The 21,303-nt window shown below is 46.9% G+C and overlaps 1 protein-coding gene across 2 annotated transcripts in view; it reads right to left on the bottom strand.

Annotated features, from left to right (window-relative positions):
* The window catches only part of LOC1273536 (semaphorin-5A), a 112,796-nt gene that overhangs the window by 88,203 nt on the left and 3,290 nt on the right, over positions 1-21,303 (bottom strand). For both annotated transcript variants that reach the window (XM_061652332.1, XM_061652333.1), the window contains exon 2: positions 17,320-18,175. In XM_061652332.1, the coding sequence (XP_061508316.1) occupies positions 17,320-17,399 (80 nt within the window). In that variant the 5' untranslated portion in view covers positions 17,400-18,175. The remainder of the gene's footprint in view (positions 1-17,319; positions 18,176-21,303) is intronic.

Below are 21,303 nucleotides of genomic sequence, written 5' to 3'. Positions count from 1 at the left end.
GCTGCTGTCAATGCCCGAATCCTTTCAATGCTCCGTTGATTGATTGATCAATCATGATGCTCGATGCATGATGATCAGCGCTCGGGGATAGCATACCCTTCATTTATCGCCCTATATTCTTCTGGCAGCACCGAACTACGAAGAAGCATTGGTACCGAACCCGTTGGTAGCCTTCGATGGCCTAATTATGCAAATATTCCAATTTTAGGCTCCCGCTCTCGCTATCGGGTGAGTTTCATCTGGTCCGGGGAATCGGGTTTTTTGTGTAGAGTTTTTACCGAACGTCATCGAAGCATTTCAAAACTTCAACAAAACCAAAGATGATAAATTGTTTTGGTTTTGATAGGCTGCGGAATGTAAGGATAAAGATTAACGATCGCGCTTCTGGGATTAGGTTGCTGCCCGATGGTGGCCGGACAATGTTTTTGATTAGCTCAGCAGACCGATATCTCTATCACTGAACGATTATGCTAAAGCATTAGTCTATTAGTTGAATACTGTCTCCATCAGCACGCAAATGATCAAGTCAAAATGGCACCCAATAACCCTAAATAAAAATGGCAAGAAAAGTAAAACAGAAAGTAAAACTCTACACAATTGCACATCACATTAAAAAGAAAGTAAAAACCTTTATGCTTCGGAGGCAATTTTCGCTTCCATGGGTTCAAAGCACGAGTCAGACAAAAAAAAACCCAGCCAAATGTGTAGAAAATGAATTATTACCAGCCAGCCAATGCCGGTGCCCAGCAACGTTTATATTGCGCAAAACAAGCGCACACAAAGTGTGCTCGACTTTTTTTGTGGCATTTTTTCGTCTCTTCCACTCCCGATCCACCCGGTTCATTGCTGCACTTCAGTGATAAACCCATTTGCCATTGGAATCTTGATTCGCGAGCGATGTGAAACCAAAAAGGTAAAAAAAAACAATCTGCACAAAAAGCGAAACCCGGACACCGGGCTCGCTAAAGTCGAACAAATGAAATAAAAACATAAATGATTGTGAAGGGGCAAAGCGAAAAGGGGAAGTAGGAAAACTCACAACAACAATAACACAGACAAAAAAAAACAACTAAAAAACCACGCACAAATCAGCAAAATCGTAACGAACGATTGAGGAAAAGCGAATAAAAAACCAGAGCAGACAACGGAAGTGAAAAGAAGAAAAGAAGAAGAAAAAAGAGAGAGAAAAATCGCACAACGTCAACTGCCCGACCAAGCTGCCAGGTTTTTTGCCATACGCGCGCGCGTAAACCGAATGACCTGAAACAAAAGGGGATGCGAATGCGTGCGTGCGCGTATGTTGCGCGCATGTTGGCCGGCATGACGCTGGCCACATACTAAGAGCGCTGCGGTACGAGCACGGCACATGATGACGCCGAAAATTACCCTCAAGGTCGACGGCCCAGGTTGAATCAGGTGATCGACGAGCCCGCGACACGACGAACCGCGATAGCGCGCTGATTAATGGCAAAGGCAACGACCGCTTGATTGATGCTGACACAGAGCTGCGCATACACACACAAACACACACACACACACTCTTAACGAGATCACCCGATATGCTGGCAAACGAGACAGTTTTCCGCAGTTTCCCGCCACAGATTTGGGATTTTGGGATGATTTATGGGGCTGAGGAATACGCAAATATGCACGCAAAGGTTCCAAGAAAGGCCAAACGCTCATGGATTATGACCCGGTACCTTTCGGACCATCGTTTGAAGCCACGAAAACAATCATTTACTCCTAACAAAAACAACACTATGGGGCGCAATCAGCTGACCGGAAGGTGAACATATTTTCGCACCCAGTGTTGTTGTTCTATTGACCGCGTGGGTCAATCGTCAGCAGCACTAGCAGCAGTAGCAGCATCAGGAGCAAGTGTGCAGCCGATGATTTCATCTCAACAATTCCTTGAACATTCGTACACAAAGCACCCGATGTGATAAGTGCAATCAGAACCGTTTTGTACAGAGGAAGCAGCAGCAGCACCAGCATCAACAATGCGCAATGCACAACCCTAGCGCATATTGGAAACGCGCGAACTTCGCGATCGTGCCGAGAAGCACGTAGGTACACCAAAGCTCGTGATAGTACGGCTGAACAATGACGCACGATGTGATGACTACATGTGATTTTTTGTAGTTGGAGTGAGGAAACCGAAAAATATGCACAGTTTATCACAACATTCATCACCGTGCCTATCAAATGCCTGCCGCAGTCTTGTGTGGCTTGGTGCGAGAAAGTTGTAAATAACGCTGGAAATTGTATTGAATATAAATGAATACCAAAACTGTTGATGAACAATAAATCACTTGCAATAATGCCTACATGATAATCGAGGCTCGCAACGTAAATTGGTTCAGTATTCATCATTAATTTCGGTTTTGTAGCTTATCTTAAACATGGCAAACCGATACGTTTTGATCTGGAAGGAAGGAAGGAACTTAAAGATTAAATTACAATAAAAATGATTAAAAAGACAACCAATATCAATGGTACAGATAGTAAATAACACCTGCTATATGACGATCTTAGCCAATGTTTCATGTTGAAAATGTAAAACATCTGATCATCACAATAATCTACGAAACTATTCACACAGCCATCGCATCGTAATGTCCGGTTAGAGCAGGGAGAGCTGCCAACGCCACCCCTTCGATCGACAATTGATTATTCTCGCATGACCTCATCATCTCTCAGCTACGATCAGCGATCAGAGTTCCGGGATTCGATCGAGCATTTTTTATAGATTTATTGCGAAGCTAAAACAACACTCCTCTACGGGCTACCGGTGATGCTTCCACTTCAATGTTTGAAAGCATCACCTCCCTTGACAGCTGAGAGACGTTGCGAATGAGCGAAGACAGCTCCGTCGCTAGCAGAACCGTGCAATTCACTATTCTTTCGATACACCCTACCCGGCGAACCATAAGACTCGCTAGACTTCCTTAATTGTGCCTCCTTTTCGTTCTTTTTTCAATCAACCCAAGACAACGAAGACTTCCTGAAAGGGACAATAAAACGATCGGACATAACGAAAGCGAAAATAAAGCCCCAAAATCATGCCCTGTGAATCGCGAATTAATTAATGAACACGATACTTCACACACCGTACAGAATCGCGAGGGGACGCACAGCATAACAGCCAACAGGAAGGTGTGCATAAATCTTTCCACCCCGAAGCACTGCCAAGAATTGTCCAGCTTTTGCAAAGATTGTTAAATGAAGGCGACAAAGGGGACCGATCAGAGGGCTTGAGAAGGGGGAAACAAAACAAGACACCGAATGCAAACCAACTTCCCAACGGGTTGAGGATTAAAAAGTCATGCTCGCGGCAATCAAGAATAAGAACGATCAATGTCGGAAGGGGTAGGGGCCGATCAGTTGCTCCCGTAGTACTTCGATCCCGGTCGTTTGCACACCGATTGTATGCAGTTTTATATAGTTCGCGCTCGGTGCGTTGATTATAATTCCCACACAAAGCCTTAGCGTCTTCCTGCGCTTTTCAGCTTCTTCCTGCATGGTTCGTCCTCGTGCACTCGTGTATGCTTGCACAGGAACAATACAAGCAAGGCAGGCATCTTTTGGGCATAGAGATAACAAAAAACACACATTTCCTCTTTTCGGCCCACTCGCTGAACCACCCCCACTTTGCCGGGATTTACATTGTCCAGTTTTGCACAACCGCAGCCTCCCACGGATTGATCAGCGTACCGTGAAACCGCGCGAACTGGCGACACAAGGCGGAGCTGCCCGACGGAGCTGCCCAAAAATGTCCAAAGTCATTGTAATTTATCATCCGGAACGTAGCTGGGCCGAACAGCGGGTTAATTCTGTCTGATATTTCCCTCTCCATTCATTCCCCACCGCACATCATCGTGAGTGCATTCGCAAAACCAAAGCAACTTAAGCGCTGCACCTGGAGGAAGATCAGATATTGTTGAACGTCTCCCGATTGCAAGCCCATGTACTTCGTTTGTATAGTCTTCCGATCATTCTGACACTCTCGCCGTGGTGTCGCCACCCTTCTCCACTGACTACCGTGTTTCGTTTCCTTTCCATTTTTGTTGCTGCTGTTCAGCGTTATTATTAAAAACGTCAATTCCTGTAGCTTCTTTGACTGCCGAAGCACAATATTCATAAAAAGCCAACATATGAACGGAGCATGATTTTCGGCAGCAAAACGGCTTTAACAACTCTATCAGGCGGAAGGTTTTTTTTCTGGCGATTCAATTCACGGACATGTCGAACGGAACGAGCGGCACACACTTATCGAGATGTCTTCATTAATCCCAAATTCCGCTCACCCTTCCAGATGCAGATGAGTGTGCGAAAAAATGGTTCTTCTGTGGGGATTATTTACGGCACATTATTGAAAATATATTTATACTCGCAGTCGCAGCACATTTCGCCCGCCGTTTTCGGTGATGCAAAAGCCATCTTTTCAAAAAATGAGAATCATATTTTACAATTAGGGGATGCTTGGATAATTTCATATTTGTCGAAATGAACATCAAAATGTTGATAACTTTACATACTTTATGTTTATTATTAACATTATCAGAAATGTCAAAAGTTCAGCAAGTTTGTAATAAAACAAAGCAACTAGCATCATAAAATGCAAACTGCAAACAAAACAACCAACAAAGTACGGCCTACAGCAAAGAAACCATATTCTACGCCTCGCTGCATCACAAGTTCCACTATCATCTGGAAGCAATCAGCAAGCGAACGAACGAAACATCCGACAACGTTGTAAGCAAAGAAAAAAAAACCACGTAAAACAAATTCAAAACTGAACCAAACAACACTCACACTTGGAAACGACACCAAACGAACAACCAACACAGCCCGAACGAGGCGCGAAACGGTTTCCTCTTCGCCTTCCACATGCGAGCATGATAAGATGGTACACAGGCGGCGTTGCCTTGAACTCGCGTCCCGTCGACCTTGCCGTCGACACCGGGGGCAAACCCGCGTCGATATGTTCCACATTTACCCTTCTACAGTCGTTTCTGGGAACGCTGGCGTTGCTGGCAGCAACCTTTTCAAATCGTACGATTTGTCTCGCTAGGCCTCCAAAATGCGTTAGAAAAAATACAAACCACAAACACTCACCAGAATACGCTAGCTGTTCGTTTGGCGTTGGTTTGGGGCAAGGGAAGAGCGAACCCGTAGCGAAAACATTTGGGCAAACCAGAAAGCTTCGTACCTCGAGCGAGGAAAGAGTTAGAGAGCTCAGTTAGCATCAGCACGATCGCGTACCGAGGACTGGCTGAATTGCTGCGATTGCTTCTTCTGCTTTTTGTGTTCTACCTGCCTCTTACCATGGAAATAATAATTATGATTTCAGTGTCTGCTGGCTGGTGGGACCACTGCAAAGATCTAACTGGAGGAAATTATTGCTCCACGCTGTGCTCAGCTTCCATTCCACGTTCTAGCGAAGGTTCATGGGAGCTGAGTTCAATACGAAACAGCTCGTCGTGCAAGACGTGCATAAGCAGTGATTTGATGCTCTTGGTGGTGTAAATAGTGAAGAGTTTTGTGAGAAAATATATCAAACTTTAACGTACTTGTGAAACATAAATAGAACTAAGGGACTCAACTCGAACTTTGTTTTCTTCCTAATGTTCTGAAGCACTTTCAAGCATGACTCGCAAGCGTTTGATCAGAATCTCAGCAGCACGAACTCAGCGCAACAATCTAACACTAATGCTCCAAACATGCGATCGGCCCTTTGAAGCATCACATCTTGTACACCTTCTGCCTCCCTATTGACCCTCGAGGGGATGTACCCCTGTCTTTCGACGGTATGATAATTCCGCTGCAAGAATCGCATTTCCCACTCAACCAGCAAAGAAGACAAGCTCGCAGACGGCTCAAACTGACCGACAAATTACGATCGTTTTGCCTTTCACCGCTGGACTGCGTTTAATGTTTTATGGCGTTTTCGTCCAATCCTTGTGGCAGCATTTTGGGTAGCAGCAGCAGCAGCCAACGTCACGCACATTGAAATCAGCTTCAACAGTCGAGCAAAGTGGAGTAAGATCAAATTCCATCAGCAACCGGGAGAGAAAGGAAGTGTCCAAGTGCATTCGTGGGGATGGTGCAGATTGTGGTATGGAAAATATAATAATTCTATACCTTAGAACATTAGCATGTCAAGATGGAAATCATGGTCCAAAAACAAAATGAAGCAAGAAGTGCATTTATTCCCTCTAACAACCCACCATGCCTTCATGTCAATCAATCGACCACTCCCTGCGTGTTTGACCAGTGCATGCGATTTTGCATGACATGAGTGAATTTATTTCGAAGGAGTATCCTACCATGCATTCAATTGCGTCCTAATAATAAAGGTTCTCTGTTAAATGCTTCATGCATTCCTGCTAAGTAAAAGCTATGTTTTACAATCACTAAACCAGCAATAATTTCCAAATGCATGCAAATATACCAGCAGGACATAATCCAACTTTAAATGTGATTAATCACATAATTGCATAAAAATGCAACCTACTTCACAAACTTATTACCACCAGTCCAGTTATTCTCGCATAAACTTAAGAGACATTCCACTCTGCCTAGACAATCCACATCCAGCTCAGCTCTACAAGGCTCCACAGAAGACGCGCGTAGCGGCCAGTACCCTTCATACTGGGGAGCGAAAAAAAAATGCAAGGCGCTACGATTAAAACGAGCTCAGGCGTAATTACACGCGGCCCTACTTTAAGAACGCCGGATCATCATAAAAGAAGTCTTGCCTCATCACGGCGCCCATTCGCGACCAAACGACACCAGTGTACTACAAACGATCGTTCGTTCGATCGTTTACGGCGACAGTAGAACAGAAACGGCCGGTTGTACAAGCGTAAGTACACGCGTAAAACCGACTAAAACAGATCGTTTTTTTTTCTCTCTCGCTCCTATCGCAACTTCGTTCCACTCGCCCGGCTTGGCTGATGAGACGACAGAAATGAAAACAATTTATCGCACTGGTCCCCATCGTGACGCCTCCAGTGACTTTACGCACCATTGAAGAGGGGAGAGAGATCCTGTAAAATCAGACACTTACGCGAGAGGAAGATAACTAACCGCGCTAAAGAAAATGACGAAAATTACACACAAACACACACACACTCACACACACACACACACACACACACACACACAACTAGTAGAAGCTCGCCGATTGTCGGATTACAAGTTGAAGGTCAGCCGATTGGGCCGTTCACTTCCTCGACCGGACGGTGCACCCAGCAACGGTGTGGCCAATGCAAACCCAACCATCTCCACAGCGCTGCCAACATCGGCCTGCAATCCGATGGCGCCCGATCGTCCCCGATGTCGGTGCGTAACAAAACCCACACCGCGGTGAAGTAACCCACGACGTGGCCCGACGTAATGCAGCCTGCCCGGTTAGCTAGCCAGGCAAGATCCACGCGAGATTTAATCCACGCGTCATCGACCGATGCTCATTTGCATTATTATTCAACTAATTTGTCATCTCGTTGCGTCCAATTGCCGCTTTCTTAGCGCAGTATCAGGCGCGTAGACAGCGCATTTCTTCCAATTCCAGCCGGAGCTTCTTCCGGCCCGGGAGGCTGGGCCCGGTTTCTGTTTTTCACCCTACCCAGACGCGCAAAACGAGCCACAAAGAGGCGAAAGTCCTCACTGCACTTGTGCCGTGCATGCTGATGCATTCTCTGGCGGTGCACTTTCACCACCGGCAGCCTGGCCTGGACGCTATCGCACTGGTGGTGCATTGGGTTTTTGTTTCGGTTGCTTACGCTCGCTCCTCAAACGAGGTCGTGTCGCCTCGGTCACTCATTTGTCAAATGAGTCGTTTCCGTTTGCCAACGCTAGGCCTTCATGTCATGTCATAATAGCAGCACACGCACAGCCACAGCACCCAAGTGCAACGCTGTCGGTTTGGAAAAGTGACACCAGGAGTCCCCCGCTTCGCCGAGGACGGGTACCGAGGCGCGTACCGCGTGTCTAGCGATTATGCAGGAAGTTGTTACGACGGGCAAATAGTACACGCATGTTATGTTTTTTCATTCCCGTGCGTGTAGTAAACGCAAAGTGTAACGAGTAACGGCGTTAGTGTGAGAAGCAATTGTTCGGTGGAGGTGCATGGAAGAAGCCTATCCGAAGCGTCTCCTGCATTCAATTTAATCATATAAATAGAGATCATTCACATTGGGTTCATCTGGGCTACCTGAAGAGGACTCCAGATGCTAAAATTAACATCCACTGACAGACCAACGCATCGTATGAGTTGTTTATTCCCTGTCGGATTAGATATCTAACGCTTGCCAATAAACATTGTACAGAGCATTTGTAAAGATATTTAAAGCTTGAAGACATTTAAAAATATTTAATTACTTTCAGGGGCATAGATGGACATAACATAACGCTTAAGCGCATGCTATTGCAAATCCAACAAATCACATCACACGTGGCTATTGAACTACACTGCCCTGGCCGATCGCTTAACCGATTGCTTAACGCCAACCGGTCAGTGCATCATTGCAATTCCAACCTGCGACAATTATGTGAGTGTGTCTGTCTTTCGCTTAACTAATTGAAGCCATTAAGCCGATTGCAGCCCCCTCGATCGAAACCCCCGTACGTGCCAAATGCCCATCACTCGCCGTTCGAATCGTCGCCGAGTTTCACACGACTTCGCAGCACTGCACTGGAACTTTGGCCGCAATGACCCCTCCCTCGCCCTACCCTCCCCACCACTGTGTCAGATGCAACCAGATCAGATTTGTTTGAAAACCTCTCGAAGGCTTCACCGCAATGTGGTACCGCTTGTGCAAAAGCGCCCCAATACGTCTGCCTCAACCCCCCCGGGTAATCAGACCCACCGACACACTGTTGTTTCACGGACAGTGTGTGTGTGTGTGGTTGTGTTTGTTTGCGGCTTCATTCATGCAAACGCTGAGTGAGATTTTCCTGCTTGAAGGGCTTGACACAAATACCGCACCGGATGATCGTGCACGGGGCACGGGGCGATCCGTCCGATGAAGTCACCAGCAACCAAACCCTTGAGATCATGGTTTCCTTCGATAGAAACACACACACACTAGATCACTGGGAGGGGAAAATTAAACCCGGCAACAACAAATTGCTACGGATTACAGTCGGTTTAATCTCGGTTGTATGCTACACTCACGCCTTGGTGAGATAGAGTGCGGAGAAGTAAAAGCGTTAAGCCTTAAGACGGCAGAGGAATACGTTTAATGCTGGAAGAAGTGTTTCCTATCGCAACAGCACAACTTAATTTGCACAAATCAAAGTATTCGAAAGCAAAATGGTTTGCTTACGCATTTATGCTCTTTTTAGACAAAGTTAAAGGCTTCGGAAGACGAACGGACTTAACTTGATACCCTTGGAACCTTTTTTTTAGTTACATCCGCTATGGTTTCAGTGGGCAGGAAGTGGCCTCTTAAACCAGGAATGCAACACTTTGAAATTGGAGAACCATACCAGAAAGGACTATTTTCATGCGTGTCACCTTTACCCTACGGTGAAGCCTTATCGCTGCAGCTACCCTATGTATATAGGGAAGTTGGCATTTTTTACATCACATACCAGGCTTGCTAGCTTGCTAAAAATCAAGAAGAATGTCAAGGTTTGCCAAATAATGTAAAAAAAAGAAAACATCCAAATGAAGTTACATTCGAAAATTAAATCTAAATCTGATTTAGTGACCCAAATCTGCAGCACGCCACAAAAACCCTTAAAACAAAACAATCACTTTCATTGAAAAGCAAGCCACTCCACTTTTCGGGGCTCTTCATTTCGGGGCACGATCGATAGAAACTGTCCATACCGGTTGGGGAACAAACGAAGAAGCCGACAAAGCCACACAAGCCTGCCATTCGTTCCGGGGGTGGCCACTCTGGCCCACAACTGTCACATGAACCGGCCGCCATTGGAGATTTTATTTCCCGGCAAACGAAGCAGCACATACACACACAAAAAACGACCTACAACGACCAACACGCCCCAACTCAAAAGGTACAGGTTGCTGAATTGTTTGTTACCCGTCCGGGCATCCCACCGACAAACCAACAAAAAAAGGTAAATGTTGATCTTATCTTGAAGTGCGTTTCACGAACAACACAAGTTGCGGGCCACGACGCCTCCAGTGCGAGAGTGCGGGCTTATCAGTTTTGAAAACTAGATAAAAAAACACGTTGCTTGCACTGATGAGGACAAACTATGAGACACTGTTCAAACCCACACAACAACAGAACACGAGTAGAAATGGGGCCACGTAAAGGGCCACGTTGGCCGACCGCATTTTGTCGCAGCGCCGATGTGTCTGCGCGAAATGCGCTAAACTTGCGCGAGGGTATTCACACCGCTTGATGACACAAACTGCGCTTTTTTTTTGTTATTTACAATTTGATATTTCCGTCCATTTGCTCAAGTGGGTGTGTGTGTCGCGTAATGAAAGACAGAAAAAAAGATTCTGCTTTTTGCGATAACATCCTCTTCGATGCGGCCTAACGATGATGACGCCAATCACATCACTCTGACATCCTTGAAGACGACCTTGCGATGCCATCACTAGCACATAAAACAGAGCCCTTCACGATGAATCACGTTGCCGAAAAAAAAAACCTTCCCCAAAGGAGTACACAAACCGGAAATTCAATACGCAACTACGGTGACGGGCATGTTGATTACCCTTTGCTTTCAAGCAAGCAAGAATCGACCGGGTCATCTTAATCCCGGTGCAGACAGAAGCTGTCTAAGCACAGTGCGGTGTGTGCACCCGAAACACCGGTAAGTTCATATTTCATGCCGCCGTCCGCTTAATGTCAACGTCAACAGTCTAATAGGCATTGGGCTCGGTTTGATGATGGTTTTGTGGAGAAGCTTCGGCAATCCCTTTTTGACGGACCTTGCACACGGCACCGTTTAAATATTTAACCTCACCGGACCCGTTCTCGGGGTGACGAAGGGAATGAAAAAGGGTTATGGACGGCAACATAATCCCATCGATCCGTACCTGCTGCTATCAGTTAACGAGGCGACTGGTGGATTAACTCTTCAGGCTACTGCAGGCTACTGGCTAACCAAGGTTAGTTAGAGGCAAATAAGCAATGCTCGCTATGTACATTGAAAACCTTCAGCGCTCTTCTAATCGGGGAATGTGTTGAGTGGAGCGAAGGAATGCTTAGCATTCAATTTCATTAAATAAAGAACCATAACGCGCGCCCCTTTCTTTGTAACCTTGTCCGCTCGCCAAAGCAAACGCACCAGCCGGGGTAGGCAGTACCCTCTAAGCAAAGCAACTCCATCCATCCTTGGTAAAGTTTCATCAATGAAACAAGTCTCACTTGTGCGGTGGTTCAGAGAAAACATAACATCTAGCGCAGGGCAGTTCTCCGAACCCAAACGGGACATTGCAACGGGCTGATGGCATTATGCACTCGCTGCACGTCTGCTGCAACTGCCTGCTTGAAAGCTGTCAGCGCGCTTCCCTTCACCGAACTAAAAACAAACGCTCAAAGACAAACTCGTTCGTGTTTGACGTGCTGCGACAAATAATAATGCTGACCTAGGCACCTGAAAGCCCCAAGCCCAGTGTGTACAAAAGGAGTTCCACAACGACATCGCACCAAGCGTGTTGGTTTCCTGGTATCAGGGGCCGACCCTATCCCTTAACCATCGCGGGGCCTCCAAGAACGATCGGAACCGCACACTGGGCTCGAAATGAGCCGAACACCTGTTCCAAGCAAGTGTGTTCACGACAGCCACGTCACCACTGCAGGTAGTTAGTCGCATGATTAATCGATGCCATCCGAACGTTCCGATCCGGTCCCAACAACCCCCTGCCCTCTAATGAGTTCGCACACAAGCGTTGCAGCAACGCGCTTGCTAATGATCGTTCCCGGGCCAAGCCGTCGGTTTTGATTGCATCGCTGCGCCACTGCCGGATTCGATGCGATGCCGGACCGATAAGCTGAAATTTCTCGCTACGTTCCAGCGTCTCTATAAATTAGTTACCACTCTGCCCTAGCAAAGGGAGCCACACAGCGCCGGAAACAGGCCACAAGAACAGAAGACATGACTAAACATATCTGCATAGCTTGCAAGTAACACGCACCCGTTGCGAAGTCCTTCGCATTGGTTGCATGGAGTTTTAATTTTGTATCTTTTCATTGCTTTGGGTACGTGTGTTTGTGTGTGTTTGTGTAAAGGGAATATACACATTGTTTCCTTGGAGCGATGCAATTTGTTGCGGGTAGCGCGCAGCAAATATCAATCAAATTCATCAGCATCGGGCTTTATCTGATGAAATGTTTACACATTCTTCGCGTCGCTTTGCCCTCAACCGTGGCACTTGGGGTATCTGAGGAGCATATGTGGTTACGATATTATACAGACATAACAAACAAACCAAAACAAAAAGGGTTTACAAACGCAGAGAATGCAACGTGCGATAAGATAAAGAGAAAATTAACTAATCAATTATTTTAAGTGCAAGCAGTGGCGCAATCGGCTGTGTCTTCGGGCATGGGCATCGTTGCGGATAATAGGAAAAACACGCTTTTGATCAATTGTAATTATTAAATAGTTTCATTTTCATACATTTTGTTGATTTTTTTGACTAGAATTTAAACTATATTATTTTAAAATCACAAAAATTCAGTGCTAACTAAATGAAAACAATACATCATTTCTTCTGGTTCAGTAATCGCCAGACGCATCGCTCTTATCTGATTCCATCACTATTCCATTCACTTATGTATGTATGTGTGCGAGTGGGATAAAGATGATAAATCTATGTTTTTGTTTACCCTCACTCCGCTTTAAACCACGCACCTCGTAATCTAACCATCACCAAAATCTCCCTGGAAAAGAAATAGATCAGCTTAGGAACAAGAGAAAGAAGCCTCATTTTGGTTACCCAGTCCAACCTAAACTCACCGAAAAAAATTAAAATAAAACAAAATGCATCCACCTATCGGTCCGTTACAATCAGCCCCCACTCGAAACAAACCCGTGCCGTGGATGGAAACGAACGGGGGCTGAATAATGAAATATTGCTTCATCTTTCGATCGAAACGCACGAGATGTAAAAAGCAGATCAAACCTAACAATTCATGCAGATGACGAACGAACGTTTGGGAAGACTTTTACTACACCCCGGCAGGGTACGAAAAGGAAGTGAGGGTCGTGTGCCACGCCAGTGAAGGAACTGAACCCGAACTGAACCTGCCTTGTGTCGACAGACGCCCGAACGAAAGCGATAAGATAACAGTGTGGATGTGAAAAACTTGGACGAAAACTCAGTGCCAGGGAAATGGCAGAGCACCCTGCCCGTGGAAGAGAAAGTCACCCTCATGCCACGGGTGTAGACAAAGCAGTGCAGACAAACATATAAGACCATAGTGCAGCCTCGAACACACTAATTAAACCATTCAGAAACGTTGATGCGTCCACGCGATTATGACGACGGATGGCGAAACTGGTGGAGGTCAGAAGTGAAGATGTGTTTCTCCGGCCTTTTTTATGATCGTGTTGCGCACACAAAGCGGTTTTAACAACGGTTTTGTCTAGCAGAGCGATGTGATTTGTACAGTTTGTTTTGAAAATTTAAATTCCAACCAAACATAAGGTTCTACGAAGGCTGTACTTTACTCTTACTTTATGCTTCCCGACAGATCACGGTGAGCTACGCTTACCTTGCTCTTTTTTCCCATTAAAATCATCCACCGAAGAAGCGCAATGCAGCACCGTGAAAGCACCTCCTGGGGTGTGATCTATTCACGGCTCGCAGTGTGTGTGTGTGCCGGAGGGCATAAAAATATTTTGACACCATCAACACACCGAGGTGCAGCAAAGTGAAGTCAAACGCCCGGCCAGTCCACACACACAAACACACGCCCATCACCATGGCATATGGGGTGTAAAGTTGATTAATACGGCTCTCATCCAGGCGACGGGCAGATCCGGAGCAAACCCCCAATCCCCCATTGGACAGCCATATCGTGCGTTTGGATTCGTAACAGTTTGAAGTTCGAAGCTGTGGCTGTAAATGGTGAACGAGGTGAGGATCGGATCGTGAGGGTCGAAGCTCCATCAAGCTTCGGGTGGTAAGACCGATCGAGGACCGTGTCCGAAAGGCATCTCGAAATGGTTCGCTCGACGCAATCCCAAAAACCCGGATGCTTTCCGGCTGTCCGTACGTCCGGGGGCTTGAGCTAGAGTTGAACAACGAATCGTCTACGGCGTCTTGCCACAGCGAACCAATTATGGAACAAGCGCAGTTGGAAGATTGTGAAAGCTTACATCGTAACAATCGAACATCGAGTCAGTGCACGATAATCCCCAGGCTCGATTATTGATCACCGAAATACTCGGCCCACGAGTGTGCCCTCATTAGTGAGTCTTCACATTGGAACATTTCTTGGACAGCAGGATTCGGTGTAGGTATTCTCATATCGTTCGAGTTCATTCTCGTCAGATATGGAGCACGATACAAGTACATCAACCTTCCTCTTATCTATAACCGCGCCCATAGTGTGTCAACCCATGCCAGGTACTACAAGGCTTTTGATGGATTGCAGTACAACCCACACTTACCGCAAAACCTCGTTCCACCCGCAGAAACCATCAGCAACTAAGAAGAAGTTAATATCTTCCATCGCACTAAGATATTACTATAAGCGGCCCTATACCATCTATCAGTGCGGGATCTAATCAGTGGAACCACCACGGTCACACTGGGCTCTCCGCTTAATAATCTCGTATTTCACGCGAATATCCCCCACAGCGTCACACGTCACAGACCTTGAACAGAACAGAAGCCATTCCCTTGGCTAGAAATGACACCCACGGTAGTTCATCCCCCATCTGTCCAACCGCTTTAGCGATTGTACGCCCACCGTGCGTACCAAGGCACCGTCGCGTTCGCGTTCAGCGCAAAGATCTCCGTCCACAGGATCGGATGCACTTTGGAGAACAATATCCCCATATACCAGGTTGCATCACATACAGCCACACACGCCCTTGTCGCTTCAGAAGAACGTAAGAAAGCGAAGTACTTTAGCTGGCGAATGGCTAATGGCGTACACGGTACCGCTCCCGTGCTAGTTTCAGCGCCTTATCGGATCAGGCCACCCCGTTGCTGGACGGATGGAGGATTGCCACAGCACGTACCACGCAAATAAGAACACACAAACACACTGACTCTGCCGTAGGTGTAGAGTATACCGCGGTGTAGCTGCGCTCTAGCGCGATGGAAAGGTCAACAAACCAGCCAGTCGGTTTTATGACAGCCACAAACCACGGCGGCGACAGTCCCATCGTACGCACAGCACCCAAGCCTTGATTGAACAACGGTGTGGGGGGACAGCGACAGTGAAGACGTTTTCCCCGACACGCCAACGGCCAGGCAAAACCCCCATCCCGCTCCGAGTGTCCAGCCGGCTGGAAGCGTACGCCGTACAAAAACCGACTCGATAAAGATACGCCGAACGTCAAACGGTAGTCGAATGTGACAAGGCACCGGCAGCAAGGTAGACCTCCGGCCAAGAAGAGCTCCCAGGCTGTGTACGGCCTGGTGCACAGTGAACAGAAGCGACAGTGACAGAAGAAGCGACCCGATCAAAGATCGTACGTGACAGCGCGTTCGGCTGACTGATGAAGGACGTCAATTCAATTGCTTTGAATCTTGATTAATTATTGATCTACCGAAAAGCGTACGAACGTCTTAGGAAAGGCTTCAGAGGCGGGCCTGCTTCTTGAGCTTTGAGCTGATCAGTGTGGTTTGGGACATTAAAAAATGGAGAGGGGGGATACAAGGGAAGAAAACCAAACAACAACGTCCCAATTGCTTCGACATCGTTTAGTGGTAACGAGGTAAGTGGTCTTCTGGGTTTGAGTTCCAAAGAAAGACCCAAAAAAAAAAGCATACACACACACACTCTGTCTGTCCGGTTCACTGTCTAGCGAGCAAAAGACCGGTGGCTCGGTCTCGGATTATCATTATTTTCGAATTATCAGCCATTAGTTTTAATCGAGTGTGCATTAGTGCCCAACCACACAGCGACACCAACCCCCGTTGGAGTTTCCCCCCCAAAAAGCCATGTTTGATCAACGTACGTGCGTCTGTGTATCCGGGGAGCATAATGGAAAGTCGGTCAGCAGCTGTGCATGCAAGGAAAGCAGGATAGCAAACCCCCGACCCACACACACACACACACACACACAGCACATGGGAAAAATGTTTGGTTAAGCAAATGATCAACAAATGACACACTTTCGTCCTCAGAAGAGGACTGAGGGGCGAAGAATTGATTGTCGCGATCTAAAACTCACCGCCAGGTTCAGCTCTTGCCGTGCAATTAAAACCCTATTTAGAGCCTGGTTAAAAAAGAATTAGCAGTCAACAAGCGGTTGATCATACGTTTCATTTAATCAGGCTCCGGTTCGGGCTCCGTTTCGGTAATGGGTTCATAGTTTCACAGTTTCTTGGGAAAGTTCTTGGTTGGATATCTACAGTGAGCAGTTACAGTGCCTTATCAATTAAGCGGGGGGGGGGGGGGGGTTTATTACAATGTACTACGCGGTTAAACCGTCCCCAATCAGTAGTTTTGTAATGTTGTTTGACGTTAGCTACATGAACAGCTCATAATGACCTCATTAATCGCTGTTGTGGTTGACTTTTGCTTGCAACACTTCATCTAACACACATCAACATCTCACACAATCCTACGAGCGCAGCGTTTGACACACAATCTCTAACCATTTATTGTGAAACCTTAACCGATACAGCCTCGCGAAAGCATAGAAGGTAAAGCACGTACAAGCTGCAGTCTCGTACACAAGCAGTTTCCCTTCCAGGTAGATGGTGTTGGTACGATAAAAGCTGACGCAGCGATAAACTACAACACCCGATGGTAGTATGCATATCTTTGCCCTGGAATCGAACCAACGTTCAGTTCGATCGCCAAGATCCCGGATCCTTATCCCGGGCGGCAGAGCGAAGCGGCAAGCCAACAAGCAACGCTCCCTTCTGCATCACATCGTCCCTAGGTACCTAGCCCTCCTCGGCGTAGCAAATTTATCCGCGCTCGTTCGCTCGTGCGCGCGTAATTTTACGACGCTTCGATCCGACACTATCGCCCGGGACCCGGGAAAGATCGGAGCGCATAAACTATCTCACTAACTATCGATCGGACCCCGCGTGTATCGATTGCTCGGCCACCGATCTTCCCGGGGTCGTCGATCGCTAAAACGCAACATCTTGCATCGTTTGCTCCCCCCTTTTCCCTTCGCCCGACTTACCTGTGGCAGATGGACGTGGTCCGTGGTGGCTGCACTGCCGAGCCGCACCGTGGCGGTCGGCACGGGGCACCGGCACTCATCACACCCGTAGCAAACGAGGGAACAGCTAAACTAATCCCACCGGGAACCGATCCTCCTAGACACACGGAGCAATATTTTTCCAATTTACCGCACCGCACGCCGCCGGCCTCGATCGCCCGACGGTCCCTCCGAAATCAGGTTGGGTTGAAAGTAAAATCGCGATCGAGAACGAGATCGATCGTGTGTTTTTTTTTTTTTTTTGTACCCTGGTCAAACAATCTTGCACACTCACTGGAAGGATTTCTCACCCCGTTTGATGCACGGCCGGGGTTGGTTGGGGTGGCTAATAACCTTCGCCTATTATTGCTTCATTACACCACTATTTATGGATAATTTATAATTTACTGCCATATTTCACTAGCGGGCCTAGGAGGAGCAGAGTCGCCACCATTATCACTGCCGCATGGGTCGCACGATGCCGGCACGCACACTACAGACGTTTCAGACTGCAAACTTACTGAATAATCGTACCAGAATATAACGATGGACACAACACAGATTCTATCCAGATATTATTCACCTCTTGTGTGGAACTTCAACACCAGCATAGATTTACAATTTCTGGTTTCTTTCTTCGGGAAAATTACAACACTCAGAACACATACATAACATAAAACACCGGTGATGTCTCCGGCACAAGATGATGCAAAATGCTATTATGTCAACGTATCCGTTTACCACTCACTGTTGAGCCGTTGATTGGACGATGCAACAGACGGCTGTGGTCGGTGGTGTAATCTATTAACCTCAAAGTGTTTGTGGGTTTTGTGATGTGCTGAAAATAGAACAGAGCAAAGAGAGGGAAAGAGAACATAAATCAGTTGCATTAGCAGCAGGCAGGAAGTGAAAGCAAAGTAGGTAAACAACACGTCAGCAATTTGTTCACAAGTGACAGGGATTTTACAGGTTTATAAGTCAGTCACACTTCTGAAGTGGTCCTAACGTTGAGTGTTTGGGTGTTAAAAAGACTTTAGGAGCATTGAAATAGGTTCGATTTATTGCTCTACCAAAAACCAGGCCAACATAAATACAGTTTTTTGTTATATTTTTCCTTGCCTTATCTTAAAGGAGTTGAATCGCTCGGAAATTGGTTTGAAAATGGATTTCTATTAGAAAATCATTACCAGCTAGTTTATTACCAATTGGTAATAACGGCAATTTCCCATGTTTTTGTTCCTTCCCCGCAACAGCATCTTATTGCTCACTTTAAATTAACGACAACTGCAGCACAAGCGCGCGGTCCTACATTACAGGGGCATCATATTAAACCACCCACTTCTGCAGCCACGATTGGTCATAAAACTTCACTCACTTTAGCGCAGACAAGTAGCTGCGCCCGTACCAAGCAACACTCATCGCTGGAACGGGCGCAACTGTTCTCGCAAAAAAAAACAATCAACTGCATCCGATATTCTATTAGCGCAAACTTTCGCCACACAATTGCGGCATCGAAGGTGAGGCTGAGCAGGGGAAGGATAGAGCAAAAACCCCGAGACAACTGGCCACCAATTGCGACTCATCACATCATCTGTGTGTATTCCATATTTTTTCGCTCTCCTCGCTTGCAACGACCGCAGGCGACGAACGCGGCAATCGTGAGTGCGGCGCGATCGTCTGGTTGAAGATGATGACGACGACGGCGCTATTAAAAATCTCATTTTCTTATCTCAAACCCAGCGCAGAGCGTCCACCGAGCTTCAGCCCATTCGCTGGTTCCTTTTCAACCCGTTTCTCTAACACACACACACACACACACGCGCATTCAAGGTTCAGGTTCACTTGTCCCACCAAACGGTGGTAAGCGCCCTAGAACGGTTGCTGGCGAGCAAAATCAAAACCTCCCGTTGCAGCATGCACCGCGCGGGGCTGATTAACGGCCGCGGAAATCCACGCCGCAGCAACCGAAACCGGGTGGCTTGTATTTTCTCTTGTGCAGAGCCCCTCCTTCCAGTCCCACTGGTATGTATGGAAATAGTGTAAGTAAGTAATTACAATCATAATAAATGAACAACGATGATGAGCGAAACGGCGCGCAGCAATGCGCCCCAAAACGTGCCTCAAGAATTGTTCGCACGCGCGTGTGTGTGTGTTTCAATGTGGTGATTAATACTCGTTTCTTGGAGTTTTTTCATTTTTTTTCTCCTTCTTGTGAATCACAAAGCGATAGAGGCGAGTTTTAACCTTCAAGCGTGATGGAAATGCTTTGCCATCTGCAGCTGTTAGAGTGCACTCTTCAAGTACAAACAGCTGAAAATGGCTGTTCTGCCTGTTCTGGTCGTTGTTGTTGTCGTTAGCTAAGAACGTGAGGTTAAAAATCGTGCCCAGCTTTCTGCTTTGCTTCTGGGTTGATTTCCAAACCCTTCAACGAGCGGGGGTTTCACAGCACTTAAGCACATAAGCGGCGTTACGGACGCAGCTTCACTCAGCTCAGTTACGGCAGCCCCCACTGCAGCATCAGCTACTGATAATGATTGGATTGTGTTCGGACGAAACATTTCAATCGTACAGAACGCTCATGTTGTGATGGTGGTGTGTAATCGGAAAACAAGGGTAGCATAACATGCTCAGCTATCATCCATATGGTTTTTTTTTTTGTTCTGTGTCAGAAGGCAACACTTGATGCATAAGTGTCGACTTCTATGTTTCAATCACAAAGCCACATTTGTTCCTCTAATAATGTTTGGAACGTTTCATTCAAAAAAAACGCAAAACATTTACGACCGCTTTTTCCAATACAAAAACATTCATCGATGCAACAAACTATTTAAAGCCCGCCAGTAATGCCCGCTAGCTCCCTGCATGACGGAACCACTTCCCTAACTGTAAGCCTTGACATTACGAGACACCCGTGCAACCGTTCCCGCTAGCTTGAACGTGCTCCCAGCGAGATGTTAGCATGTTAGTAGAGCTGCAACATTGTGTACTATCTCGCTGGCACCAGCTCGCAGTCCTCCTAAGCGAGCAGCATACAAAGCCAAACAAACGGCAAAATTTTACTAATAACAATAAATAAGCTTGCGCGCTGTCTTTTTTTCCAAGTTCTCTGCGCCCATCGCAGTACAATTAGCGTCAAACGCGAACACGAAACAATACACGGGACGGGACGTTCTTGACCAAGGACGAATGCGCATGTTTTAAGGGAATATCAAAAAAGACAAAAGACTGTACCACCACCACCACCAAAAGGTTGCAAAAATTAGGGGACCCGGGGACAGCATAAAACCGGTCGGGTTTGGAGTGGAGAGCGAGATGCTGCTGCTGCCATTCATCAAAAAATGGACAGGCTCACAGCAACAACAGGGACAGTAGTGGTGGTCGCCACGCAAGCCTCGGCGTTGCGCTCGTACGGTCACGTTTTTTCGGAAGGTTCGCTCTCCATGGCCTTGCTGGGGCCCCCCCGCGACGAAAAAGGAACAGTCCCCCGAACACCCGAGCACGTCCAACCGCGAGAAGAGGAATCTTTCAAGCACGAGCTTCACTCGAACTGAGGTTTTGCGTGGAGAAGATGGGCTCGAAATAATTCCTGTTGCCGTAAACAGTTCACAAACGATCGGATGGCCGGAAAAAAAACAACCCAAAAACTCCAGAAGGAACTAATATTTCCCTCCATCCCTCGGTGTGTCTGCTGGTACGGGGGTATTGGGGTTTGCACCAGCGGGCATCTTGTACGAAAGGCATCACGCAACGCGGAACTTTAAGACAGTAACGGCAGCAAAACCGGTACCCGTACGAATCCTTCCCTGTCTCCTTCTCCACGAAGCCCCCCCCCCTCCCCGAGGACATACAGGAATGGCAAACATACAACATAAAACAAAAACAAAAAACCGCCTATCGCCAAATGAGCAAAAGGTTCCAGTTTTTTGAAGGTCGTTGCTTAGCGTGTGTTCAAATTCGAACGTACGT

The sequence above is a fragment of the Anopheles gambiae genome, chromosome 2 (assembly GCF_943734735.2).
Source record: "Anopheles gambiae chromosome 2, idAnoGambNW_F1_1, whole genome shotgun sequence".
In the NCBI taxonomy this organism is placed as follows: domain Eukaryota; kingdom Metazoa; phylum Arthropoda; class Insecta; order Diptera; family Culicidae; genus Anopheles; species Anopheles gambiae.
This window is presented reverse-complemented; position numbering and strand designations above follow the sequence as displayed.